We start from the raw sequence: 27,732 nt of genomic DNA on the forward strand, positions 1-27,732 counted from the left end.
CACAGAGCAGGGAGACAAAACAATTCCTGCTCCAGCTGGGCACCAGGGACAAATGATCCAAATCTCAGCCCCAGAGCACAAACCCCGTGGGCTGGAGAGAGAAAAACAAGCAGGGTGGGACTGCAGGGGCTAAAGCTGGGATGGGACAATGAACTGCAAGATGCAAATGGAGCAGAACTGATCCCAGGGACAGAGCCCGTGCCCGGCCGTGCATTTTGGGGCCATTTTGGTTCATCTTGGGTGCAGCCCTGGCTGGGCTCTGGTGCTGCCCAAGGTGCATCCATGGAGGAGATGCTTTGAATCAATCCCTGCTTTATTCTGTAGCTCTGCCCAGCCTCTGCTCTGGGTCAGCCTGCACAAGGCACCACCAGGCTCCAAGGACCCTGAGCCTCCTCTGCTGCTTCCAAGGGGAACTGGGGAGGGAAAACCCAGCTGAGAACCTTCTCCTCCCTACCTGTGACCTCCACATCTGCCCCCAGCACCAGACTGAGCTGAGCTCAGCTCATCAGCACAGGCAGCAGCTCCGGAGAGCCCTGCAGGAGTTGGGCATTCCCCAAGGAATGCTGGATGTCCCCATCAAGAGAAGCTTCGTGTGTCTTCACCTGTGGCGTTGTGAGGTCCCCAGGATGAGGTGAGAGATGAAAATTTGACTCCAAGTTCTCAGAAGGCTGATATATTATATTATATTATATTATATTATATTATATTATATTATATTATATTATATTATATTATATTATATTATATTATATTATATTATATTACATTACATTACATTATATTACATTACATTATATTATATTATATTACATTGTATTACATACTAAAACTATACTAAAGAAAAAGGATACATTAGAAGACTTAACAAGAATGAATAATAAAAGCCTGTGACTCCTCAGAGAGTCCAACACAGCTGGCTGAGATTAGTCATTAAGAAAACACAATTCACATGGAACCAATGAAAGAATCACCTACCACATTCCAAAGCAGCAAAACCCAAGGAGGAGCAATCAGATTATTATTATTATTTTATTATTTTTCTCTGAAGCTTCTCAACTTCCCAGCAGAAGAAATCCTGGCGAAGGGATTTTTTCAGAAAACATCACAGTGACATTCACCAGCAGAATTCCCAGCTCTGAAACCCTGCTGAGGTGGCTGAAGGATTCCTCCTGGCATAAAGTGTCAGGATACACGGAATTAGGGAATGCTCTGGGTAGGGAGGGAATTTAAATCATCCCATCCCATCCCTGACACCTTCCACTACCCCAGGCTGCTCCAAGCCCCATCCAGCCTGACCTTGGACACTTGCAGGGAGCAGCCACAGCTCCCCTGGGCATCCCGAACTCCTCTGCTCCTACAGAGCCCAGCCAGGGCCTCGTACAGACCCAGTGGAATCTCACCATCCCCCAAAGCTGCCCTCGGGATTTCCCTGAGCCAGCAGCGCCCTCCACACACACCCAGCTTGGCAGCCCCAGCAGGGATTGGAGCCCTCCCAGGAAAACATCCTCCAACCTGGAATTCTGCAGGAGTGGGGTCTGGCAGAGCCAAGCTCCCCCTCTTCCAGCACTGCTGCCTCCTTATCAAGCATCTCCTTTGCTGGAGTTTTGTTTTTCCAAGGGCTCCTCAGTGGGATGTTGCAGGAAAATCCTGCCAGCACCCAAGCTGGAGAGGAGTGAATCATAAAATCTCACATTAAAGCCTCTCATATTTTAAACAATGCTGATGAGTTTTAGGCTTGTGCTTCCAGGCTGTAAGTTGAAAATAGCTGAGGGGGGTTTTGCTTAAAATTGCAGCTTTCCAGAAGCTGAGAGGAGCCTGGAAAGTGGGATGGATTCAAACTGACAGGGAGGAGATTCAGATGGGATCTTGGGAACGGGGAATTCTTTATCCTGAGGGAGCCCCTGGGTCCCTGGCAGTGCCCAAGGCCAGGTTGGACACTGGGGCTGGAGCAGCCTGGGACAGTGGGAGGTGGCAGGGATGGGATGATCCCTAAAGTTCTTCCCAAACAGTTTGTGATTCCATGGAGAGTGGAGATCCTGGCAGTGCTGGATCCACCCTGGGTGACTCTTTGGGCAGAAATAACCTGGGCACATCCTAAGAGAAATTCCTAACTCCAACAGCCCTGGTTTATATCCCAAAGTCCCAGCCTTTTCTTTTCTTTTCTTTTCTTTTCTTTTCTTTTCTTTTCTTTTCTTTTCTTTTCTTTTCTTTTCTTTTCTTTTCTTTTCTTTTTTCTTTTCTTTCCTCCTCTCTTTTCTCTCCTTCCTTCCTTCCTTCCTTCCTTCCTTCCTTCCTTCCTTCCTTCCTTCCTTCCTTCCTTCCTTCCTTCCTTCCTTCCTTCCTTCCTTCCTTCCTTCCTTCCTTCCTTCCTTCCTTCCTTCCTTCCTTCCTTCCTTCCTTCCTTCCTTCCTTCCTTCCTTCCTTCCTTCCTTCCTTCCTTCCTTCCTTCCTTCCTTTCCTTCCCTTCCTTTCCTTCCTTCCCAGCATTTTTCAGAGATCAGACCCCATCTCCGTGAGCCAGGTTGATTTTTGCCATCCCAGGCTGATTTTTGCCATCCCAGGCTGATTTTTGCCATCCCAGTCCTTCCCTGGATGATTTCCACCCCTGGCTGCTGATTCCCAGCTCCTCCTGCAGCTCCCAGACTGGAGAGGATTTCCAGAGGGACACTGAAACACAAGATCCTGGAATTCTTTCTGCTCACACTCCCAGCAAAGGGATTTTGGTGCACCCTGGATTCAGGAAGAAAATCCTTGTGTGCTCAGACTTCCTGGGATCAGGGCAGTGAATTCTTTGATGCTGCAGTGCCCTCAGTCTGTTGGAGAAACCTCCAGGGTTCCACATTCCTCCATGGGAGAGAAAAGATCAGGAAAGGGGAGGGATGGAGACATCCCCAAGCTCTCCCCATTTGTTGGCTGAGCAAACCTTCCCAAGCCAGAGCTGCCAGTTGTTATTTGAATCCCTTTCCCAAGGCTGTCCCTCCCAAAATCCACAAACAAGAAACCCAGAGCAGAAATTTGGGAAGGATTTGGGAGCAGAATTTCCTCATTTCCTCCCCTCAGAAAACCTGAGGAAGGGCTGAGGAGCTTCACTATTGGATTCTTTGGGAAACAAAATCCAAGTCCTGGCATTCCAACTGCTCAGGTCTCTGGGCTTGGCCATGGCCATGGAATGGGACATTTCAGGCCATGCTGTGGCTGCACAACTCCTCTGGCTCTCCACTGTCCCAAAATTTTACTCTTGGACATCCAGAGCCTCTCAGAGCCCATGGGACAAATTGGGATGTGGACAACCACAAAGGCTGGAACACATCCCAAGATTTCCCTTCCTCCACAGGGATTTATGGTCCCTCAGGGCACAAATATCCTTTTTTTTTCTCTGGCACAACTGTTTGCTCAGGCCCAGGACCGCTCCAGTTTGATCCCCTCACCTCCATTCTGGTGTTTGCTGTCCCAAAATATCCAACTCTTGGTCTGGGAGCTGACTGGGCTCAACAAATTGCAACCCCCACTCCACCTCCTATTAAAACAACAACAACAAAAAAAAATTAAAAGTCTCTATTAGAAACTATCAATTATGAGGAAAGTTGTGCCTGCAGTTGAGAGGTTTATAAATAAATCTGGGTGCTGAGGCAGCTCCAGTGCTGGGACAACCCCGCTGCAGTCCTGCTCCTGCCACCCCAAAAAATGGGACAACAATTTAAAAACCCTGGAGAGAGTAATTTATAGAAAATGTATGGAATATGATCAGTAATGTCACAAACTGAGCCTACAAATGGAGCATTAAATGTGTGAAGTCTGGCTGCTGTGCATATTTCAATTTTAAGAGCAGGCAGATACACACCATTGAATTGAGGACTCTGAACCACCAGTGCTCCCATACAGAGAAATCATCTCAGACAGGCAGATCACCATAAAATATTATTGGAATGTAGCAACTTTTAAGCCTTATCATATTGAAGGGTACTGTGGACTTGGTGAGACTTTTACTTGTATAATCATTGAGAATCTTGTTGCATTTCAGAGTTGAATTTTAAAAAAATATTAAAAATGTGCATTCCTCCAAAGAAAATAGCCCCATGTTAATGTAGAATGTGACAAAATCTTTTCTTGGGAGGAAATTGAGTACTTCTTATTAATTCTGCTTTGGTGTCCAATAGCTCAAACAAGAAGTTATTGGGGTAAATTTAAAAAGAAAAACCCAGACAATTTGGCAGGAGAGTTCCTTGCTATCTGACAATTTCAATTACTGAATAAAACAGGAAAGTACAAATTCTGTGTAATATTTGACTTCCAGCATAAGGGGCTGAGGCTGGAGCAAAGGAGGCTCAGGGGGCCCTTGTGGCTCTGCACAAGAGGAATTGTGTGTGCAGCAGGAACAGGGCAGGGATTGTCCCCTTGTGCTGGGGTCCCTCCAGGGCTGGGCCCAGTTCTGCTCCTGCAGGAGAGCCCTGGAGGGGCTGGAGCGTGTCCAGGGCAGGGAACGGAGCTGGGCAGGGGCTGGAGATCCCTGAGGGAGCTGGGCAGGGGCTGGAGAATCCCTGAGGGAGCTGGGCAGGGGCTGCAGAATCCCTGAGGGAGCTGGGCAGGGGCTGGAGAATCCCTGAGGGAGCTGGGCAGGGGCTGCAGAATCCCTGAGGGAGCTGGGCAGGGGCTGGGGCTGGAGCAAAGGAGGCTCAGGGGCCCTTGTGGCTCTGCACAAGTCCCTGCCAGGAGGGCACAGCCGGGGGGGTCGGGCTCTGCTCCCAGGGCACAGGGACAGGAGCAGAGGGAACGGCCTCAGGCTGGGCCAGGGCAGGCTCAGCTTGGCCAGCAGCAGCAATTTGCCCATGGCAAGGGAGCTCAGGCCTTGGCAGGGGCTGCCCAGGGAGCTTTGCAGTGCCCAGCCCTGCAGGTGTCCCCTGCAGGTGGCACTGAGTGCTCTGGGCTGGGGACAAGGTGCCCATGGGGCACAGCTGGCACTGCATGGGCTGGCAGGGCTGGGCCAGCACCAGGGATTTGGGGATCAGCCTTGAAACTGGGACAAATTAAATGGAAAATTTAAAACTACAGCAAAGAAACTGAAAAAGGACAAATAAGCAACATTTTTACATCTGCAGCATCTGCTGAGTTTCATGGAGTGGAGTTGAAATCTTAAATTATTCCCCTTCCTGCTCAATCCAAATTCAGGGCCCAAATTCCAGGTCTGAGGCAAAATCCCTTTAAACCCTAAACTTTCTGTCCACTTTGTGATTAAGGAAACCTCCAGAGAAACCCCTGAGTAAGCCACATTCTTGCAGTTGGCACTTTCTACACCCAAAATGTGAATTTTCAGCAGCAAGGGCAGCTCAGGGAGCCAAACCTGGGGCTGAGATTCCCAAATCCAGAGCTCCTCCTGGCTGAGCTCATCCCTTTCTGGGAGCCAGGTCTATCCCACAAGGAAAAACCATGGAAAAGGAAAGCTCTGCCTGGAGCAGGCAGGAATTAAAGCACCTCTCATACAGATTCAGCTTCAGGGAGTGTGTGGTGTATTCCCTCTGTTCTTCCAAAGATTTTTCCAGAAAAAAAAAAAGAAAAATAAAAGAAAGAGAAAAAAAAATCAAATAGGAAAGAAAAGAGAATTAAAAGAAAAAAGAAAATCAAATTTAAATTAAAAAAAAATTATGAAAATACCCCCAAACAAACAAAACCCACAAATCCAGACATTCGTAACCATTTATAACATAATCCAGACATTCTTAAAGGAAGAAGTAGGGAAAAAGAAAATGTTATTCTTTTTCTGATGCATTTTAAAAAAATTCAGATACTCAGAAGAACTGGTTTCTTTTCCTTTCCAAAATTCCACATCTAAGGAAAAAAAAAAGAGCACAAAACCCCCCTAGGAATGATCCAGCCACTGGATTTACATCAGAGAGCAGGAGGTCTTTATATATATAACAATAATAACACTGATTTTCCTCCTGTTTTCGACAAAAGAAAGGCAGAAAAGACACATGAACACTTTATTCTGATGTTTTTTCCCAGTTTGAAATGCCCACTTGATGGCAAAATGAAGCATCTTTGATTCTCCTGCTCCTACAAAAGCTTGGGCAGTCTCTAATTCCCACCTGGAATTTTCTGGCCTACCTATAAAGGAATTTTTACCTGTGCTTTGAACATTGTTTACCTTGAGGACCATGAGGTGGCTTTTGGCAGTGAAAGTTTTGGGATTTTTTAAATATTTAATTAATAAAAAAAAGAGTCAGGTTTACTTTTAACCGCACTTTTATTGCCTTTTATTTCCCCCCAAACAAACCCCCACCAAATCACATCCTAGATTTCTATATTTCCACTGCAGACTTCTTAATCTCTCATGTAAATATCCATAATCTCTGGAAAAAATGCTATTTATAGCATCCTGCTGCTGGAGAAATCTCCATTATCAATGTAATGCTCCGAGAGAAAAGCAAATCAATTTGCAGAGCTGTCAAACAGCAAGATAAGCACCCAGATTAAAACTATTCCAATTATTCTAAACAAAAAGAAACCTCAATTGTTACAGTAATGAAGATCCTGTGACAGACCACACACATCCCATGGCCAAAAGTGATTGGGTTTTGTTGTTTTGGTTTTTTTTTTTTGGGATGGAGTTATCACAAATCTTTTCCACAGCAGCAATAAAAAATGGGTTAAAAAAGGTTTCAAACGTTTGGGATTTTCAGTTTTTCTTGGCAGAGAGGAGTTTCTGCTCAGGGCTGACTGGGAGGATGCCACTGCATTCCTCTGCCTTGGCCAGGGGGCGTTTGATGAAAGCTCTTCTGATGACATCAATGTCCCGCCCCAGGTGATCCATCATGGGGGACACCAGGGAAGGGGGAGCCTCCAGGTCTATCAGGAAATACCTGCAAGGAGAAACACAGTGAATAAATCCACCAAAATACTGGGCTGGGACAAAATTAACCAAAATACCTGAGTCAAATCCACCAAAATACCTGGGCTGGGACAAAATCAGCCAAAATACCTGGGCTGGACAAAATTAACCAAAATATCTGGGCCAAATCCACCAAAATACTTGGGCTGGGACAAAAATAACCAAAATACTTGGGCCAAATCCACCAAAATATCTGGGCTGGACAAAATCCACCAAAATGCCTGGGCTGGGACAAAATTAACCAAAATACCTGGACTGGGACAAAATTAACCAAAATACCTGAGTCAAATCCACCAAAATACCTGGACTGGAACAAAATTAACCAAAATACCTGGGCCAAATCCACCAAAATATCTGGGCTGGGACAAAATTAATCAAAATGCCTGGGCTGGGACAAAATCAGCCAAAATATCTGGGCTGGACAAAATTAACCAAAATACCTGAGTCAAATCTACCAAAATACCTGGTCTGGACAAAATTAACCAAAATGCCTGGGCTGGGACAAAATTAACCAAAATATCTGGGCCAAATCCACCAAAATACTGTGCTGGAATAAATCCACCAAAATACCTGGGCTGGAACAAAATTAACCAAAATACCTGGGCCAAATCCATCAAAATACCTGGGCTGGACAAAATTAACCAAAATGCCTGGGCTGGGACAAAATTAACCACAATACCAGGGCTGGAACCAAATCAGCCAAAATACCTGGGCTGGAAGTAAATCCACCAAAATACCTGGGCTGGGACAAAATCCACCAAAATCCCTGGGCTGGGACAAAATCAGCCAAAATCCCTGGGCTGGAACAAAATTAACCAAAATACCTGAGTCAAATCCACCAAAATACCTGGACTGGAACAAAATTAACCAAAATACTTGGGCCAAATCCACCAAAATATCTGGGCTGGACAAAATCCACCAAAATGCCTGGGCTGGGACAAAATTAACCAAAATACCTGGACTGGGACAAAATTAACCAAAATACCTGAGTCAAATCCACCAAAATACCTGGACTGGAACAAAATTAACCAAAATACCTGGGCCAAATCCACCAAAATATCTGGGCTGGGACAAAATTAATCAAAATGCCTGGGCTGGGACAAAATCAGCCAAAATATCTGGGCTGGACAAAATTAACCAAAATACCTGAGTCAAATCTACCAAAATACCTGGTCTGGACAAAATTAACCAAAATTCCTGGGCTGGGACAAAATTAGCCAAAATACCTGAATCAAATCCACCAAAATACCTGGACTGGAACAAAATTAACCAAAATACCTGGGCCAAATCCACCAAAATATCTGGGCTGGGACAAAATTAATCAAAATGCCTGGGCTGGGACAAAATCAGCCAAAATATCTGGGCTGGACAAAATTAACCAAAATACCTGAGTCAAATCTACCAAAATACCTGGTCTGGACAAAATTAACCAAAATGCCTGGGCTGGGACAAAATTAACCAAAATACCTGGGCTGGAAGTAAATCCACCAAAATACCTGGGGCAGATCCGCCAAAATACCTGGGCTGGAACAAAATCAGCCAAAATACCTGGGCCAAATCCCCCAAAATACTGTGCTGGAATAAAATCCACCAAAATACCTGGGCTGGAAGTAAATCCACCAAAATATCTGGGCCAAATCCACCAAAATCCCTGGGCTGGGACCAAATCAGCCAAGATATCTGGGCTGGACAAAATTAACCAAAATACCTGAGTCAAATCTACCAAAATACCTGGACTGGAACAAAATTAACCAAAATACCTGGGCCAAATCCACCAAAATATCTGGGCTGGGACAAAATTAATCAAAATGCCTGGGCTGGGACAAAATCAGCCAAAATATCTGGGCTGGACAAAATTAACCAAAATACCTGAGTCAAATCTACCAAAATACCTGGTCTGGACAAAATTAACCAAAATTCCTGGGCTGGAACAAAATTAACCAAAATACCTGGGCCAAATCCATCAAAATACCTGGGCTGGACAAAATTAACCAAAATGCCTGGGCTGGGACAAAATTAACCACAATACCAGGGCTGGAACCAAATCAGCCAAAATACCTGGGCTGGAAGTAAATCCACCAAAATACCTGGGCTGGGACAAAATCCACCAAAATCCCTGGGCTGGGACAAAATCAGCCAAAATCCCTGGGCTGGGACAAAATTAACCAAAATACCTGAGTCAAGTCCACCAAAATACCTGGACTGGAACAAAATCCACCAAAATACTGGGGTCAAATCAAAATACTGGGGTCAAATCCACTAAAATACCTGGCCTGAAACAAAATTAACCAAAATACCAGGGCTGGAACCAAATCCACAAAAATACCTGGGCTGCAATTCAAGGAATTCTTCTGGGGGGTTTCTTAAATGAGAATTATTAAGTTTTTTCTGTTCCTGTGGGGGTTTTTTTAAATGAGAATTCCTCAGTTTTTTCTCACATTTTGGTCCCTGGATTGTTTGAAACAAAAGCTCAGGGTTAGCTTGATTTCAATGATGAGAAGTTCAATTGAACTCTGGTGGAATCATGGAATATCCTGAGCTGGAAGATGTCCCACAGGATCATCCAGGCCCTGCTCAGACCCCCCAAAATTCCCAGTTTTTCCCTGGGAATGTTGTCCCAACACTCCTGGAGCTCTGTCCAGCACTGCTGACCCAAGGAGATTTATGATGGGGATTTTTGAAGGAGTTTTGAATAAGTTAGAGATGGGACATGGGTGGGTTTTGAGGTCCCTCCCAACCCAAACCATTCCATGGGTGGGTTTTGAGGTCCCTTCCAACCCAAACCATTCCATGGGTGGGTTTTGAGGTCCCTTCCAACCCAAACCATTCCATGGGTGGGTTTTGAGGTCCCTTCCAACCCAAACCATTCCATGGGTGGGTTTTGAGGTCCCTTCCAACCCAAACCATTCCATGGGTGGGTTTTGAGGTCCCTTCCAACCCAACCCATTCCAGAATCCCCCAATTCTCCCAGCCCACCTCCCCATGGAGCACCTCAAACCCAAAAGTGACATCCCTTAAATGAAGACACGTTGTCCAAGCAGGACCAGACACCCCAATTTCATCCCAAAACTGCCCCTGACAGAGAGCACTTTGCTCTGCAGGAATTTTGGATTCTTCCTAAGTCAGCTACAGCAGGGGCATCCCATGTTCACCAAGGTGATCCTGAGGGAAAATCCCCAGGACCAGAAGGGAACTGGGAATCTGAAGGGGAGATGCAGGAGGTGGGGCTGTGAACAAGCCCTGCTCGTGCCCTTCAGGCTGCACTGGGGTCATTTTTTTTGCATCACATCCCAAATATTGCACCCCAAGAGCCCCATGGGGCCAGGAGTGACTCAGGATTGCAGAATCCACCCCTGGAAAACATGGGAAGAACACTTTTCCTCAGCCACCACCCTGATCTCACACCAGCAGCCACGTCACAGCCTCAAGTCATCCCCAAACCCTTCCCAGAAAGTCCAGAATTCTCTGTGGGAGGGGTAGGATGGTAAAAAACCCCACATGAAACCCCAAATCCTGAGGTGGGAGAGGTGCCCAGCTGGACTGGGCTGTGCCTGGCTGTCCCTGGAGCCAAGGCAGCAGTGCCAGCCCATGCCAGCCCAGCATTCCAGGGCGCCTGAGCTGCAGGAATTGGCCCAGGGGTTTGGGGGAATTCTGCTGGGCTCCCTCCTCCTCCTCCTCCTCCTCCTCCCAAATCCCCACAGCAACAAAATCTGGCTTTTGGGCAGCTGCAGTGCTCTGTGGGCTCCAGAGTGCAGAGATGCCAGCAGGGCTGGAGTTTAGGGACAGGAACCATTTCCCAGCCTGGCCAATCCTGTGGAAGTGCAGCCCAGCAGGATCTAAGGATGCACCCTCCCAAAATCTGGGGATGTGGGATTGATTCCCTGGTGCAGCCACTGGTGAATTGAGCAGATGCCACCTGAGCTCTGCTTCCTTGGGAAGCAGCCTCCCAAATCCTCTCACCTGGCTGGGGGCAGCAATTCCAGCTGCTGATCCCTGCCCCTGTCCCCTGATCCCATCCAGGCCCTGCATCCTGAATTTCACTCCATTTCTGCCCAGCTCTCATCTGCTGCTTTTCATTGTGCTCCTAAATCGGCAAGAGGGTTGTTTTTTGGTTTGTTTTGTTGGTTTTTTTTTCCTTTTTTTTTTCCCCCTCCAAAGGCTGCTTTGCAACTTTGTGCTTTCTCTGCCATTAGCAAAGGGTGGAAATTTCCACTGACGCACTGTTGATAAGCCAAGGAGAGCAGGGGGGGAAGGGAGGATGAGCTGTTCCAGCAGATCTTTCTGACTCCTCTCAGGAAAAGGTATTTTATCAAAATTGCAGGCACTGGGAAAAACGTGGGGTTTCAAAAACAACCACCTCTCTCCAACGTGAGCAAGATTGCTTCCCTCTGCCACAACAAAACAAAGGGGGAGAGAGGGAGAAGGGAGAGAGAAGCAGCAAAAAAAAAAAAAAATTTAAAAAAATTGGATTTCTTCAGGAAAGAAAGAAGGGCTGGAAAAACAATGAGCAGCACAATGGACAATGACATCCCTGAGGAGATCTGAACCCCTTCCCCTCAAATCTCCACACTGAAATCAGCTGCCAGGAGGCCAGGGGGGTTTGGAAAGCCTCAAACCTTCATTGCAGGCAGTGATCTGTGACCCCCAGGCTGCTGTTTGTGGAGTAAACAACCCCAAACCCCAGCGAGACAAAGCCAGGGAAAAATACAGGAATGCAGCAGGGAAAGCACCTCGTTCATGCAAAGAGAAATGCAAAAAGCATTTGTGCTCTCTAGGAGTCACCAGGGGAGAAATGCAGGAAAATTCCACTGATTCACCATGAGCCCACAGTTATTTTTGTCCTCCTGCTTGACTGCAAACACAAGGATGATTTAAATGCAGGGGAGCAGACTGGAACACATTAAAACAATGCATTAACTCCAAAAAAAAATTAAAATGTAAGATGGTCTCGAATAAAGGAGGATGTGCCTTTGGATATGAGGGAAATAAAAAAGAGGACAAAAAAAAAAAAGCAGGGTTTTGTTTCTCAAATTTACCAAATTCAAGCCAGAAATTGTTTTAACCTTGAGTCCTAAGGATGCTCAAATCTGTTGCTTTCAGATGGGCAGGGCAGGACTTCAAGGATCCTGGATGGAAATTCCCTTTGAAATCCTCCTGGAGTCCAACTCTGGGCCAAGGGGAACAGTGAAGATGTGGTGGCCTTGGAAGAGGCTGTGGGGTCCCAAGGTTTTGACCCCAAAACGTCTCCCTTGTGTGGAGGTGGAAGATCCAAGGGAAAGAAAATGATCTGAGGAAGAGCAGAGGTGAAAGGAGCAGAAAACACCTGGAGGAAACCACAGCAGGAGCAGGAGGAGCTCCACGTTGTCCTCATTAAGGTAATTCCACAAAAATAATTTTGGGGTGGTTTTTTTTGGTTTTTTTTTTTTTTTTTTTGCTACCTGAATGTTCATTTTTAGGACCATGGAAATGGGGGAATTTGCTTTGCCCCTCCTCAGCAGGGCAAGCTCATGAGCTCATGGATTGTCAGAAAGACCAGGACAAGTGTTGCCTTTAGCTTGTACAAATATGGCAGTGGAATTTCCTTGAAAATCTGGGAAGGACCAGATCCAACCCACAAGCTGGACTTTAGTGACCAAAACTGAGCCACAGCAATGATGGGAATGATCCACAGAGAGCCTGGGGGGAGATACATCCACAGCCCCAGGAATGGCACTTCTCAAATCCCATCCACAGGCACCTGGTGTTCAGCTGATTGAGTCATGGGAAGATGTTTCATTCATTTTAAAGATCATTAAGAACAAAAGAAATTAAAATGGAAGTCAAACCCCCCCAAATGGTGGCTGGTTGCCACCCCAGCATGCCCAGTGGCCACCACACTCAGTCAAGGAGCTTGCACAGGGGTGCCACAGGATTTGGTGGATTCTGGTGCCTCCACAGCACCAGCTCTGCTCAGGGCCTCTAAAAAGCACCAAAATTCCAAAGGGCACTTCCACAGCTCAGGGGGAAAGGAGAAAACATCCCAAACATTTCAGGGCTTTGATCCTTGAGGCACAGCCACACTTACATGGGGAAAAGTAATGGTTCAACTCATCAATGAAGAAAGCCCCATCTAGTGGAAGAAGACTATCAGCTGAGCAGAAAACACTCCAAATGTGCCTAAATCCACAAATATTCCAGCTGCCTTTGTCCTCCTCCAAGTGCACTGCACAGCCAGGACACCTTTTTTGCCCAAACAGCTCAAGATGTTCTAAAATCCAAACAGCAACAAAAAGTTGGGTTGGGCATTAAGTTTAAATTTATTTTGGGGGGGGTTAAGTAAGGAAAAAAAGCTCCTTTTTAAGATTAATTAAGCTCCTTTCATGTGTTTTTGTTTTGCCCTCTTTGGTCTTCAAGAGCCATGAAAAGCATCAAGAGGCTCGACTTGAGCGAGGCCAAACACGTTTGGAGAATAAAGAAAAAATATGAACTCTGCATAATTTGGGTTCAATAAAGGGTGGGGAGAGAGGGTTGTTCAAACCTGTGAATGCTCCAGAGCCCATTTCTGACAGGTAACCATTATTTCACTCTCACAAATCGAGGCAATCAAATTGTACCCAGCTGGTGGGGATGATCAGAGGGCACTTCAACCTCTCCATCCACGTGGAAAATTTCACCCTGCCACGAGCAGGAGGTTTAAAAATGAATTGTGCAACTTCCAAAGCTCAGCTGCTCTGTGGGGAGAGGCAAAGCCTGAACATGTAAGAAAATTTATATGGAAATGTTTCCACAGGAGTCAAAAACAAGGGGGTGTCCAGAGAGGTTGTGGATTCCTCATGGCTGGAAATGTGAGGGTGGATGGGGCTTGGAGCAGCCTGGGAGAGTGGAAGGTGCTGGGCTGGAGCAGAATGATCTTCAGGATCCCTTCCAGCCCCACCCATTCCATGGCCCCATGGTCAATGATTGAATTCTTCCTCTCAGTAACCATCCATTCCTGCTGGAATGTTTAGGTTCTGGAAACAAGAGCCTCTCCTGGGCAGGTGCCTTGGCAAATTTTGGAATTTCTGCCTCCTGACCCCTTGGATGCTGTTGTGTATCCCTTGGTCCTCAGGAACCCTGGAATTCAGCTCCTGCAGAAAATCCCCCAGGCACATGTGAAGGTGAACTCCCCAAAATGCAATTCCTGGGTGAGGATCCTTGATCAGCTCCACAAAATGCAATTCCTGGGTGAGAATTCCTGATCAGCTCCCCAAAATGCAATTCCTGGGTGAGGATCCTTGATCAGCTCCACAAAATGCAATTCCTGGGTGAGAATTCCTGATCAGCTCCCCAAAATGCAATTCCTGGGTGAGGATCCCTGATCAGCTCCCCAAAATGCAATTCCTGGGTGAGGATCCCTGATCAGCTCCCCAAAATGCAATTCCTGGGTGAGAATTCCTGATCAGCTGCCCAAAATGCAATTTTTGGATGAGAATTCCTGATCAGCTCCCCAAAATGCAATTCCTGGGTGAGAATTCCTGATCAGCTCCCCAAAATGCAATTCCTGGGTGAGGATCCCTGATCAACTCCCCAAAATGCAATTTTTGGATGAGAATTCCTGATCAGCTCCCAAAATGCAATTCCTGGGTGAGAATTCCTGATCAGCTCCCCAAAATGCAATTTTTGGATGAGAATTCCTGATCAACTCCCAAAATGCAATTCCTGATAAACTCCCCAGAGTGCAATTCCTGGCTGAGAATTCCTGATCAACTCAGAAATTCCTGGATGAGAATTCCTGATGAACTCCCCAAATGCAATTCCTGATCAACTCCCCAGAATGAAATTTCTGGATAAGAATTCCTGATGAACTCCTCAAAATGCAATCCCTGCATGAGAATTCCTGATCAGCTCCCTAAAATGCAATTCCTGGGTGAGAATTCCTGATCAACTCCCTAAAATGCAAATTTTGGATGATAATTACTGATGAACTCCCCAGATTGCAATTTTTGGAAGATAATTACTGATCAATTCCCTAAAATGGAATTCCTGGATAAGAATTACTGATCAACTCCCCTAAATGCAATTCCTGGCTGAGAATTCCTGATGAACTCAGAAATTCCTGGATGATAATTCCTGATGAGCTCCCCAAATGCAATTCCAGGTTGATAATTCCTGATCAAGTCCATAAAACGCAATTTTTGCATAATAATTCCTGATCAACTCCCCAAATGATATAACAATCATTTTATTGGATGATAATTCCTGATCAGCTCCCCAAAATGCAATTTTTGGATGATAATTCATGATGAACACCCCAAATTGGATGAGAATTCCTGATCAATTCCCAAAATGTAATTCCTGCATGATAATTCCTGATAAACTCCCAAAATGTAACTCCTGGATGATAATTCATGATCAACTCCCAAAATGCAATTTCTGGATGATAATTCCTGATGAGCACCCCAAATTAGATGATAATTCCTGATCAACTCCCCAAATGCAATTCCTGGGAAGTAATTCTTGATAAATTCCCAAAATATAATTCCTAAGGATGAAGATTCCTAATAACTCCCCAATTTATGCAATTTTTGGATGATAATTCCTGATGAACTCCACAAATCTAATTCATTATGAACCCCCCAAAATGCAATTTCTGCATGAGAATTCCTGATAAACTCCCCAAAATGCAATTCCTGGATAAGAATTCCTGATGAACTCCACAAAATGCATTTTTTGGATGATAATTCCTGATCAACTCCCAAAATGCAATTCCTGATAAACTCCCCAAAATGTAATTCCTGCATGATAATTCCTAATAAACTCCCCAAATGCAATTCCTGGGTGATAATTCCTAATAAATCCCCCAAAATGTGATTCCTGCATGATAATTCCTAATAAACCCCCCAAATGCAATTCCTGGGTGATAATTCCTAATAAATCCCCCAAAATGTGATTCCTGCATGATAATTCCTAATAAACCCCCCAAATGCAGTTCCTGGGTGATAGTTCCTGATCAATTCCCAAAATGCAGTTCAGCAAGAACAAAAGCAAGCCCTGGGTTTGCTATTTCAGAGAGCACGGGGGCTGAGGAGACAACTGTGAGTGAAGAGCAAAACAAAAAGATGAAGAGGCAAAGCAAGCAAATAACAAAAGAAAATTGCCATCTTTTCAAAATCAAATTTGAAAGCAAGAAAAAAAGAAACAACAAGGCAATGAAAAACTGGCAAATAGAACATGGAAATTGTTATGAATAATCAGAATTTTGCTGGAGAAGTCATAAGTCATGGAATGGTTTGGGTTGGAAGGGAATTGAAACCCATCCAGTGTCACCCCTGCCATGGCAGGGACACCTCCCACTGTCCCAGGCTGCTCCAACCCCAGTGTCCAACCTGAAATAAATGTGCAACTCAATAAAATAAAGTAAACTAAATGATAAAAATGTGGTGAGGAAGGTGTGAAACATTCCTGTGTCCCAGGCAGATTTAACAGAGGGAATCCCACACATCCCAAAACCAAGAGAAGGGAAGGCCCTGGTGCTCCATCAGTTCCCAAACCCTGAGCAGGCTCAGCTCCATCACCTTTGCTCCAGAGTTTAGAATGGAAACACTGGAGTGGGGCTAAAAACCACCAGAAACTCTGAAATTCCAACCCCCAGAATTCCAAGGTCCACCTCAATCCCCCATCTCAGCTCCTGCAGCTTCAGAGATCCCTGGCCTGCAAATCCTTGGAGCCACCACCTCCCCAGAGGAATGTGTGGATCCTATTTTGGTTTTTTCCTGGTTGTTCTGGAGCTGCCTTTGGATCCTGTCCAAAGTCAAACCCTCCCAGCCCAAGGAGCTGCCTTTGATCCTGTCCAAAGGGTCAGGTTTGACTGATCCTGTCCAAAGGGTCAGGTTTGACTGACCCTGTCCAAAGTCAAACCCTCCCAGCCCAAGGAGCTGCCTTTGATCCTGTCCAAAGGATCAGGTTTGACTGACCCTGTCCAAAGGATCAGGTTTGACTGATCCTGTCCAAAGGGTCAGGTTTGACTGATCCTGTCCAAAGGGTCAGGTTTGACTGATCCTGTCCAAAGGATCAGGTTTGACTGATCCTGTCCAAAGGGTCAGGTTTGACTGATCCTGTCCAAAGGGTCAGGTTTGACTGACCCTGTCCAAAGTCAAACCCTCCCAGCCCAAGGAGCTGCCTTTGATCCTGTCCAAAGGGTCAGGTTTGACTGATCCTGTCCAAAGGATCAGGTTTGACTGACCCTGTCCAAAGTCAAACCCCCCCAGCCCAAGGCTGACCCCAAACACCCCCTGAGCCCGGGAGAGGCACAAGGGTGGGGTTGGGGCAGGGCCAGAGCAAACAGAGAACCACAAAGTGCCACCCTAAAGTGCTACTATCACTTTACAACCTGTTGGAATCTGCTCCAGCTCAGCCCTGAGCAAATCTGCCCCAGCCTGGAGAGGGATTCAGAGCTCCTGGAGCATCTCAAACAGCAAACAGAGCCTGGCTTCAACATTCCTTCCATTCAAAAGGCTGCCACACACCTTATTTAAATCAGTTTGGTTTTGTTTGTGCCAGCCAGAAACACCTCTGGGACAAAAGAAACACCAAACCACCAAGCACCTTAAAAGCAATTAAAATGCAGCTCGTTAATAACAAGGAGTGGCGAGTAAAAGAAATGTTTGGCACAAATCTGTGGCCCAGCAGGAGAGAAAGGTTGGGAATCTTTATTGAAATACATTCTTCCCCTGGTTTTGCACATTCTGGGCTGGTCAGGCTCAAAGCCTCACCTAAATTTCCATACCTGGAACCTGGTCCTTGGCACATTTTATCCAGCCACAAGATGAATTGTTACAATTTCAAATCATTCTCTGAAATACTTAAAAACCAAACTATTCGTGTTCCACTATGAATAAAAGGAATGTGAATGAGTGGCTAATTCAGTTTAAAGATCAGTAAATCAGGGATTGAAAAGTTTGATTCTTTAATGAATCCACACAATTCCCAAAACTCATTTCATCATTTCAAAACGACCAAATTTTCATAATGACCTACAGGCAAAACCTGTCACTATTAGGTCTTCCAAAAAATAAATAAAACAAAAGGAGGAGGATGCCCGAAGGGATGCATTTCAGAGAAAAACCTAAATTTTAACACCTCATCCTCAATGAGCAGGATCTCCTGAGAGGGAATAACCCCATTGTTTGTAGGATGATCCCATTGTTTGTAGGATAATCCCATTGTTTGTAGGATCTGAGGGCTTCAGGAGAGTCACTGCTCCTGCCAGTGACAGCTCAGGGCCACAACCCCCCTTGGCAGGCTTGGAGAAATCTCCTTTACACAGCAATTGCCAGAAAATGCCTTTTCTCTCTGAAGTCTCCTGGATATTGTTCAGTTTGTAACAAGCCTGTATTCACTTTATATCCCAAATATCCCAGATATGCTGGAGCACTCCAGAGCTCAGGGAAAAAAAGCCCTTTTTTAAGGACAAACCATCCCTCCTGCTGATTTTATCAATTTGTATTTTCTACTTCAACTCTTTCCCTATCTCTAAAATCACCACCAAAACCTGCACAAGCTTTGCCCTGAAAATCAGGGAATGGTTGGGGTTGGAGGGAAGTTAAAGGTCATTCCATGGGCAGGGAACCTTCCAGCAGCCCAGCTGAGTCCAAGCCCCATTCCATTCATTTTTAGATAATTACATTAGATTCATTTGCATATAATTCACCAGCCAGGAGGTCCAAGAAATAATGGATTGAGTGTCCATCCCAAATCTCCAACTAACTACATGCTATAGGAAAATAAATCAGTTAATCATGCTATAGGAAAATAAATCTCCAACTAACTATATGCTAGAGAAAAAGAAATCTGTTAAATAAATCAGTTAAAATAAATCAGTTAAATTAGAGTCAAGAAAATTAAAAAAAAAAAAACCAAACTTAAAAATATTAAAAACCTAAAACAAGCAAAAAATTAAAAGCTTTGGAAGATTCAAGATGCTCCCCCCAGACACTCATGAGAATTCTCACAGAAGCCTCTTAAGATAATTCAGAATAAACCAAGACTAAGGAAAGGTGGAATATTCTGGATTATCCAGTGTCCCACTCCACACCAACCTGCTCCAGGAGGGACACAGGAGAATTAGAAATTGGCTGGGGAGGAGAAAAAATTCCAGGATTTTATGGAAAGTCCAGGAGCTTAGGGAGGTGTCTGGAAAAGTTGTTTATTTTCTTTTTAACTTTGTCCTATTAAAGGTATCTGTAAAAGTTGTTTATTTTCTTTTTAACTTTATCCTCTTGAAATTTTTTTTTTTTTTTTTTACAGCTGCTGTAAAGTAGAACTGGCTGATTTTAAAAGGTGGCTCCAAAACTGATTTATCACTTCCTATTAATGGATAATGTTTGATTTCCTGAATGTTTTATTTTCCAGTATAAAATACTGGATGGTCCAGCAGGAGCCCACCCTGCCAGTCCATGGAGCTGCAAATTCCACAGGAAGATCTCCAGGAATTGAATCCTCAGGAATTCCCAGCGCTGCCAGTGCCAGCCCTGGATGTGAGATGCCAAAGAGAGGCACCCAAGCCATGTCCTGCAGCACCTCCCTCCATCCTGCTCCTCTCAGCAAGGCAGGGATCTGGATCCTGCCACATCCAGGGAGGGCAGGAACAGGGACTGAGAAATATTTGGGGACATCTGACCTGGGAGGAGGAGGAGGAGGAGGAGGAGGCTTTGATCTTATGGTTTCCTGCCTGAAGGTTGCAATTACTGGTTACTAAAGCCTTGTTTTACTCAGCACACAAAATCCACCTGCTCTGAGGGCTCTGCAGGCAGGAGGGGTTTGCTCAAAGCTCTCTGGGAGGATTTGGAAGTGTTGGGGTGGGGAGAGATGGATCTGCCCCATCCCAGAGCCCCCTGAGCCCAGCTGGGATCAGGAGAGGGATTGGGGTTGGGATTGGGGTTGGGATGGAGATTGGGATTGGGATTGTGCTCCCTGAGGTGATTTCCCACCTGCAGAGCTGCCCCAGGCCTGGCCCAGCCCAGGGAGGAGCTGGAGCTGCTGCAGAGAGCCCAGAGGAGGCTCCAGGATGAGCAGAGGGATGGAGCAGCTCTGCTGGGAGGAAAGGCTGGCACAGCTGGGATTGTTCACCTGCACAGGAGAAGCTTTGGGCTGAGCTCAGGGTGGCCTTGCAGGGCCTGCAGGAGCCCCAGGAAAGCAGGGACAGCACCCAGGGAATGGCTTCACACTGAAAAATCACAGGTTTAGATGAGATATTAGGAACAATTTCCTCCCTGGCAGGGCGGGCAGGCCCTGGCACAGGGTGTCCCTGGATCCCTGGCAGTGCCCAAGGCCAGGCTGGACCCTGGGACAGTGGGAGGTGTCCCTGCCATGGCAGGGGTGGCACTGGGTGGGCTCTGAGGTCCCTCCCAACCCAAACCATCCCTGACTCCACCTCAGGCACTGCCATTGTGCCCGTGCCTGTTTTGCTCTCCTGCTCCCTGTGGGTTTTTTTCCAAACCATGCCTTGACCCTGGCAGTTTTGCAATGGAGGATGAAATCCTGTTGCATGCCCATGGGAGCTGAGAAACTCCTGTCTCAGGACAGAATTAGTGATTACCTCATCCTGCTGTCAGAGCAGAAGCATTTTATAAACATGAAAGCCTTTTCCAAGGGCAGAACAAGGAGCTGCTGTCCCTCTCCTTGTGCCAGGGGGGAGCTAAGGCACAGGGATGGAATTCCAGAGATTTTGGGTTAAAGTGCAGAGGTTGGATGACAGTTTTTGGCTTGGGTGGCAGCACTTCTACAGGCCAGGTTTTGGGTTCTCCAACAGAAGACAGGAACATCTCCAGGACTTTGGAGAAGAGATGAAGAGAAGCCATTTCTCCAGGGGAGCTGTGCCAGGGCCTCATCACCTCCACAGGGAGGGATCCTCCCCAGCACCCCATCCAACCCTGCCCTCTGGCACTGGGAAGCCATTCCCCCTGTCTGTCACTACCTGGCCTTGCAGAAAGTCCTCTTTCCTCCTTTTGAAAGTGTTCTTTAAGGTTCTGGAAGGGCTCTGAGGCCTCCCTGAAGTTCCTCTTCCCCAGGCTGATGGAACAGGAGTGTGCTGGAGATCCCCCCTTCCCCTCTCACCACTCCCACCTGGCAGGAGCACCACAAGGTGCTCAGAAGAGGGAATGAAACCAGGAGTGAGCCCATGAGAGCTGATCCAAGGAGGACTTTGCAGCTCTGGAGTGCCCTGAGCTTCCCCAGAGCCCCTCATGGAAGAACAGGGCTGGCCAAGCTCCTGTTGGATGCTGCAGGATCGGGAGCAGCTCGTTAATTGTTAATTGTTATTAGGATTAGGCAGCCCCAGCAGTGGGGGTTGCTTAGCAACATCTCCCAGGCCTTGGAGAGGCAGCAGCCATTTCAGGGGTGGCCTCAAGGAGCAAAACCACCCTGGGCATGGGATGGGAGCTGCAGCACCTCCCTCTGCACTGTGGGGTAATTTTCATTTATTGTGTTTCCATAAAACACAGGATTACCTTAAACACCCTTAACTGAGGGGCTGGGGGAGCTGGGGGTGCTCACCTGGAGAGGAGAAGCTCCAGGGAGAGCTCAGAGCCCCTGGCAGGGCCTGCAGGGGCTCCAGGAGAGCTGCAGAGGGACTGGGGACAAGGCTGCAGGGACAGCACCCAGGGAATGGCTTCCCACTAAAATGGGAGAAATTGAGGTGAGATATGGGGAAGAAATTCTCCCTTTTGAGGGTGGGCAGGCCCTGGCACAGGGTGCCCAGAGCAGCTGGGGCTGCCCCTGCATCCCTGGCAGTGCCCAAGGCCAGGCTGGACACTGGGGACAGTGGGAGGTGTCCCTGCCATGGCAGGGGTGGGATGGGATGATCCCTAAACTCCCTCCCAGCCCAAACCATTCCATGATTCTGGACTTTATCAAACCCCAAAACTGTATCAGGAACACAACCAAGTCTTACAGGGCACTTTAATGTTAATTATTAACATTGGAGGAAAGGATCCCGTTCTGCGAACTAGGAGATTAGGCTGAGCTTTATCAGAAAACAGCCTAAAAATAGTCATTCAAAAAATAATAATATTGTTTATGTTGGGGAAAGTTCTGCAGTGCAAACACCACAAAACTGACAGCACTCAGAATAAAGCACACAGAACACACACAGTCCCCAACAACCACCCAGCTCCTTGCTGAGAGCCCTCCCAGGTCCCACCTGCAACCCAAACGTGCCCAGAAGACCAAAGGGCTGGTCCTGGTGTCCCTGCTCCAGGAGCAGCAGTGACAGGACTGAAGGAGGAGGTGCCACCACGTACCCCCCTCTCTTGTGGCGCTCCTTGTGCTTGGTGATTTTGTAGGGCAGGGACCTCTCCCCCAGGTTCTCCAGGCTCCTCACGATGGCTCCTCTCTCCATCAGAGCCTCCACGGTGCGCTTGAGCACGGCTGCTGTCTCAGGCTGGAAAAGAAAGAAAGAAAAGTCAGGAATTGCTGGAAATCTGGGTGGTTTATGTGGTGGAAAGGACAGCTGCACTTGCACAGCTCAGCACTTGGACAGGGGGTGCTGCAACCCAAGAAGAGAAAGTGGAAGCATTGAGGGAGAGAATTTTTAGGAGCAGGCTGTGGTGGTGTTTGAGTCTCCAGGACCAGGGAAGAAGCATTTTATATTATATGTTTGGGGGTCTCCAGGGAAGAGATGAGAATCTTGACTCAATGTTTCAGAAGGCAGATATATTATATTATATTATATTATATTATATTATATTATATTATATTATATTATATTATATTATACTATACTATATTATATTATATTAACATTTATATACAATATACCAATATAGTATATTTATACATTAGATACATTATTATATATAATATTATGTACAATATATAATAATATATAATAACATATAATATAATTATACTATGTATAATTATATATTTAATATATAATTATATATAATATATATTATATAATTTATAATAATTATAATATTATATAATTATAATTATAATATATATTATATGATTTATAATAATTATATATATAATTATCTATAATGCGACTATATAATGATAGTATAATTATATATATAATATATAATTATTATATGTAATATAATTAATATAATATATATAATTATAATATAATATAATTATAATATGTTGTATTATATATTGTTTTATTATTATATTATATTATATTATATTATATTATATTATATTATATTATATTATGATATACTAAAACTATCCTAAAGAAAAAGCAAACAAACATCAAAAAGCTAGCAAAGAAAAGAATGAATAATAAAATCTTGTGATTAACTAAGTCTCAACACAGCTAGACCTGTGATTATTCATCAAGTAAAACCAATTCACATACTAAGGAAACAATTCTTTAAATCACATTCTAAAGTAACAAAACATGGAGAAGCTGAAGCTTCCCAGCTTCTCAAGAAAAAAAAAAATCTTAGCAAAAGTATTTTTCAAAAAATATGTCAGTGACAGCAGGCAATTCCCCAGGAACATTTCCTGCCATTTCCAAGTCAGGCCCCAGCAAAAAGAAGATGAGTTCATGGATTTGACTCACCTGGAATCACTTGTTCTGAGCCTTGCACAAGGCAATATTCCTAGCAAAGGAAAATGATGGATTGGGAACAGATTTGGGGTCCTTGCACTGTTGTTGTTCATTAATATTTCAAGTGATCAGTGTGGGGAAAACACAAATCCATGGCTTGGTATGGAGCCAGCAATTAGCACCATTATCTCTAAATTATATATGTCATTTATATCCTTATGTACACTGCACTTGTGCAACATTAGGGAGCCATGGGATATCCTGGGCTGGAAGGGACCCACAGGGATCTCTGATCCAGCTCCTGGCCCTGCACACACCCCAACAATCCCATCCTGTCCCTGCAGGGTTGTCCAAAGGCTCCTGCAGCTCTGGCAGCCCTTCCACAACCTCATCTCAGGCAGCTGTGGAGAGCAATGACAAACCCTTCTAACCTCCATGCAGATTTCAATGAAATCCAATAAAATATTGTGGGGTAAACTCCCTGCCCTCCATCCCTCACCCCACAAGTGACACAGAGGGTTTTGTCTCTTTTCCACATGCCAGGGATCAGCACATTCCCTGAGTGCTGCAAGGCCAATGTGAGGTGCAGTTTCTGAACACAACCAAGCCAAAGATTTGAGCCCCATGTATTTACAAACAAAACCAGAAAGAAAGAACAAGAAAAGAAAGCCACAGATTTCTACATTCAGGATTGTAAAATTTGCAACCTTCCCCACTTGTGGCCATACTCTGAAAACATCAACTAATTGTTGGGTTGGAAAGCTTGTCACTATAATCCCTCTCATTCTCCCTCTCCCAAAATTGCCATGGTTTACCCTGGCTTGCCTAAAGCCATCACCCAAACTAAAAATAAGCTGAACTCTGCTAACCAAGAGATCCACAGACACAGGTTCCTTGGTTTGCCTCAGAGCCAGCCCACTTGGCGACAGAGGAAATGGGCCTGCCTGGCTCCCAGCTCGGGAGCCACTACATTTTTTCCTGAACAGCCCAGCACTAATTCCAGTCCCACAGCCCAGCACTAATTCCAGTCCCAGAGCCCAGCTCTAATTCCAGTCCCAGAGCCCAGCACTAATTCCAGTCCCAGAGCCCAGCTCTAATTCCAGTCCCACAGCCCAGCACTAATTCCAGTCCCCCAGCCCAGCACTAATTCCAGTTCCCCAGCCCAGCTCTAATTCCAGTCCCAGAGCCCTGGGGAGGGAAGAGGAGACAATGGAGCTGCTGCTCCAGAGGGGATGAGGAAGAGCTCTCAAGAGCAGGACAGCCTGGTTTGGAATTGCAGCTCTGGACACCCCTCCTGCCCCCAGGACAAACCAGAGCCATTCCCGACTGCTCTCACCCCTGGGCAGCCTTGGCAGTGACCTGGGGCCACACCAGTGGCTCACAAGTTGTCACCTTGCTCTGGAAAGGTGCAGTCCCAAGCTGCACCAAGGGAAATCCAGGTTGGATAGCAGGGAAAAGGTTTTTCCAGCAAGGATGAGAAAGTTCTGGAATGGCTGCCCGGGGAGGTGGTGGAGTCCCCATGCCTGGGTGTGTTTAACAAAGCCTGGATGTGGCACTGGGTGCCAGGGTTGAGTTGAGGGGTTGGGGCTGGGCTGGACTTGAAGGTCTCTTCCAACCTGGTCATTCTGGGATTCTGTGAGTTCTGTGAAGAATTCTGGGAGGGTCAGGCTGGAAGGGCCCACAGCGCTCACCTGGAGCCACCTCTGGGTCACCCAGAGCAGAGGGCACAGGGTGGGCCCAGGTGGCTCTGGAATGTCCCAGGGAGGAGACTCCAGCCCCTCTCTGGGCTCTGCTCCAGCTCGGTCCCTGCCCAGGGCAGAAGTTGTGCCTCCTGTGCAGGGGAATTGCTGGGCTCAGGCCCTGCCCGTGGCTCTGGGGCCATTGCTGGGCCTGGAGCAGAGCCTGGGCCTGCTCTGACCTCTGCACACAGGGACAGACACAGGGACAGACAGGGACAGACAGGGACACCCAGGGACAGCCACAGGCACAGCCACAGGGATAGACAGGGGTGAAGGCTCCTGGAAGACAGAACCAAAGGATTTTTGTCTACAGATCCAAATTCCCCACTCCTCCACAGCCACATGTTTCAGAGCTGCCCAGAAGAAACCTGTTAACTCCACAGGTCCCACCAAGGCAAAGGTAGCCCCAGGTGTCACACCAGCCACAGGTGAGGGGACAACCTGAGCACTTTGTCCTCAGTTGGCCCCACCTCAAAACCTGTGTCCAGTTCTGGCCCTGCAGGAGAGCCCTGGAGGGGCTGGAGCGTGTCCAGGGCAGGGAACGGAGCTGGGCAGGGGCTGGAGAATCCCTGAGGGAGCTGGGCAGGGGCTGGAGAATCCCTGAGGGAGCTGGGCAGGGGCTGGAGAATCCCTGAGGGAGCTGGGCAGGGGCTGCAGAATCCCTGAGGGAGCTGGGCAGGGGCTGCAGAATCCCTGAGGGAGCTGGGCAGGGGCTGGGGCTGGAGCAAAGGAGGCTCAGGGGCCCTTGTGGCTCTGCACAAGTCCCTGCCAGGAGGGCACAGCCGGGGGGGTCGGGCTCTGCTCCCAGGGCACAGGGACAGGAGCAGAGGGAACGGCCTCAGGCTGGGCCAGGGCAGGCTCAGCTTGGACAGCAGCAGCAATTTGCCCATGGCAAGGGAGCTCAGGCCTTGGCAGGGGCTGCCCAGGGAGCTTTGCAGTGCCCAGCCCTGCAGGTGTCCCAGGAATGTGGGGTTGTGGCCCCTGAGGATTTGGTTTAAAGGTGAGCACACCACTGGTGCTGCTCCATGGCTGGACTGGATCTTCTTAAAGGTCTTCTCCAACCTCAGCAATTCAGTGATTCTGGCCTCTCCCTCTCTCCTCAAGGTCTGTCAGCTCAGCACAATCCCACCCAAGAGCAGGAGCTGTTCCATGCACACCTGGGGGTGCCCCATCCGTTCCCCCCAGGATTAAAGCCACAAATGCCCCAAAAGAACCATCAAAGCAGCACCAAGCACCTCATCCTCAGGGGATTTTTTTTATAAGAGGGAACAAAAATGCTTCCATGGGTTCTGTCAGTCCCATAGGACTCACCTGGCAATCAGGAAAGGTATAAATAAAAGGGAACTGGGGAGAAAAATGGGAATTCTCTGGTGGAAAAGTGGCTTCAGGCATGACCATCAGCCATGAAGCTCAGAGAGCAGCCTGGAGACAAACCAAATGTGGAAATAAAGCCTTTGGAATGCTGATGCTTCCTAAAACACGAGGAGCCACCCGCCTGGAAGCAGAGCTGTGTGAAAGGACTCGGCTCCACTGCTCCTTTTTCCACCTCATTTCCCCCAGAAAAGTCCAAGGGATAGAAAATCCAGCACTGGCTACAAAAAAAACTTTGTCAACCACCAAAACCTCCTCCAAGGAGAGCCTTTGGAGGGAGAAAATGAAGCAAACACCAAACCCTCAGTAGCTTTAGGGCTAGGACAGTTCTCAAGTTCTTCTGGCCACTTGCTCAGTCCAACAGGAAGCATTCAAAGTCAGTGGGCACATCCCAAATTATAAACAGGAATAACTCCATCCCAGTTACTTGATTATCCCTTCAATGTAGTAACAGCAGGATAAAATTATGTCTTTTTTTGGTTGCTCAGCAGTTACAAAAGGTTGGTCTGGGATTATTTCCTGAGGTGGAAATCAAAGAAGGCAAAATCCATGTTTAGAAAGAAGCTGCAATTCCAAGCAGCAAAACTAAGGGGAAAAACCATTTCCTTGCTGTCATTTACTACTTAATAAAACATCAGAAATTATTACTGAAAATTTTTTAATACTCTGCAATTATTGTAAAAGCACCAACAACCCAGAGCACCAGCCCCAGGTTGGGGAGAACCACTCAGGGCAGCCAGGAAAGGTCAAAATCCAGATAAATGCAGCATTCCAAGGAAACAGCAGTTGTGGGAGCTGGGCTGAACCCCTGGGGAAAATGGGCTGGGCTGGAGCTGGAAATGGAAAAGTGAGAATGGGGAAAACATCCAAACCTGCCTGGAAGTTCAGGGATGGGGAGGGATCCCAGACTGGGTTGGGTTGGAGGGACCTCAAAGCCCACCCAGTGCCACCCCTGCCATGGCAGGGACACCTCCCACTGTCCCCAGTGTCCAGCCTGGCCTTGGGCACTGCCAGGGCCTGCCCACCCTGCCAGGGAACAATTCCTCATGGCCAAGATCCCATCCAGCCCTGCCCTCTTGTCGGGGTCTCTGCTGCTCACAGTGACCCCGAGATGTGTCACAAAGTCTCTTTTCCCAGCCCGGTGCTTGAAGAAAGAGTCAGGGCTCTTCATTCCTTGGACTCAAGGTTGTTTATTGTTCCTTATCTATAAAATTCTT

The 27,732-nt window shown here is 46.7% G+C and overlaps 1 protein-coding gene and 1 long non-coding RNA gene across 2 annotated transcripts in view; both read right to left on the reverse strand.

The window, feature by feature from the left end:
* Positions 1-6,222: 6,222 nt before the first annotated feature.
* The window catches only part of MRPS6 (mitochondrial ribosomal protein S6), a 48,058-nt gene continuing 26,548 nt past the window's right edge, over positions 6,223-27,732 (reverse strand). Inside the window, exons 2-3 of the mRNA XM_071431110.1 lie at positions 22,144-22,283; positions 6,223-6,857 (exon numbers count right to left, since the gene is read on the reverse strand). Of these exons, the coding sequence (XP_071287211.1) occupies positions 6,674-6,857; positions 22,144-22,283 (324 nt within the window). The 3' untranslated portion in view covers positions 6,223-6,673. The remainder of the gene's footprint in view (positions 6,858-22,143; positions 22,284-27,732) is intronic.
* On the reverse strand, positions 6,869-19,997 carry LOC139591487 (uncharacterized). The gene is made up of 3 exons (XR_011679655.1): positions 8,486-19,997; positions 8,354-8,405; positions 6,869-8,245 (listed from the first exon to the last, which is right to left on the reverse strand). It is a non-coding gene; the product is annotated as an uncharacterized lncRNA (long non-coding RNA).

The sequence above is a fragment of the Agelaius tricolor genome, unplaced genomic scaffold, assembly GCF_023055355.1.
Source record: "Agelaius tricolor isolate 1412-34295 unplaced genomic scaffold, bAgeTri1.0.p SCAF_7, whole genome shotgun sequence".
Taxonomy (NCBI): domain Eukaryota; kingdom Metazoa; phylum Chordata; class Aves; order Passeriformes; family Icteridae; genus Agelaius; species Agelaius tricolor.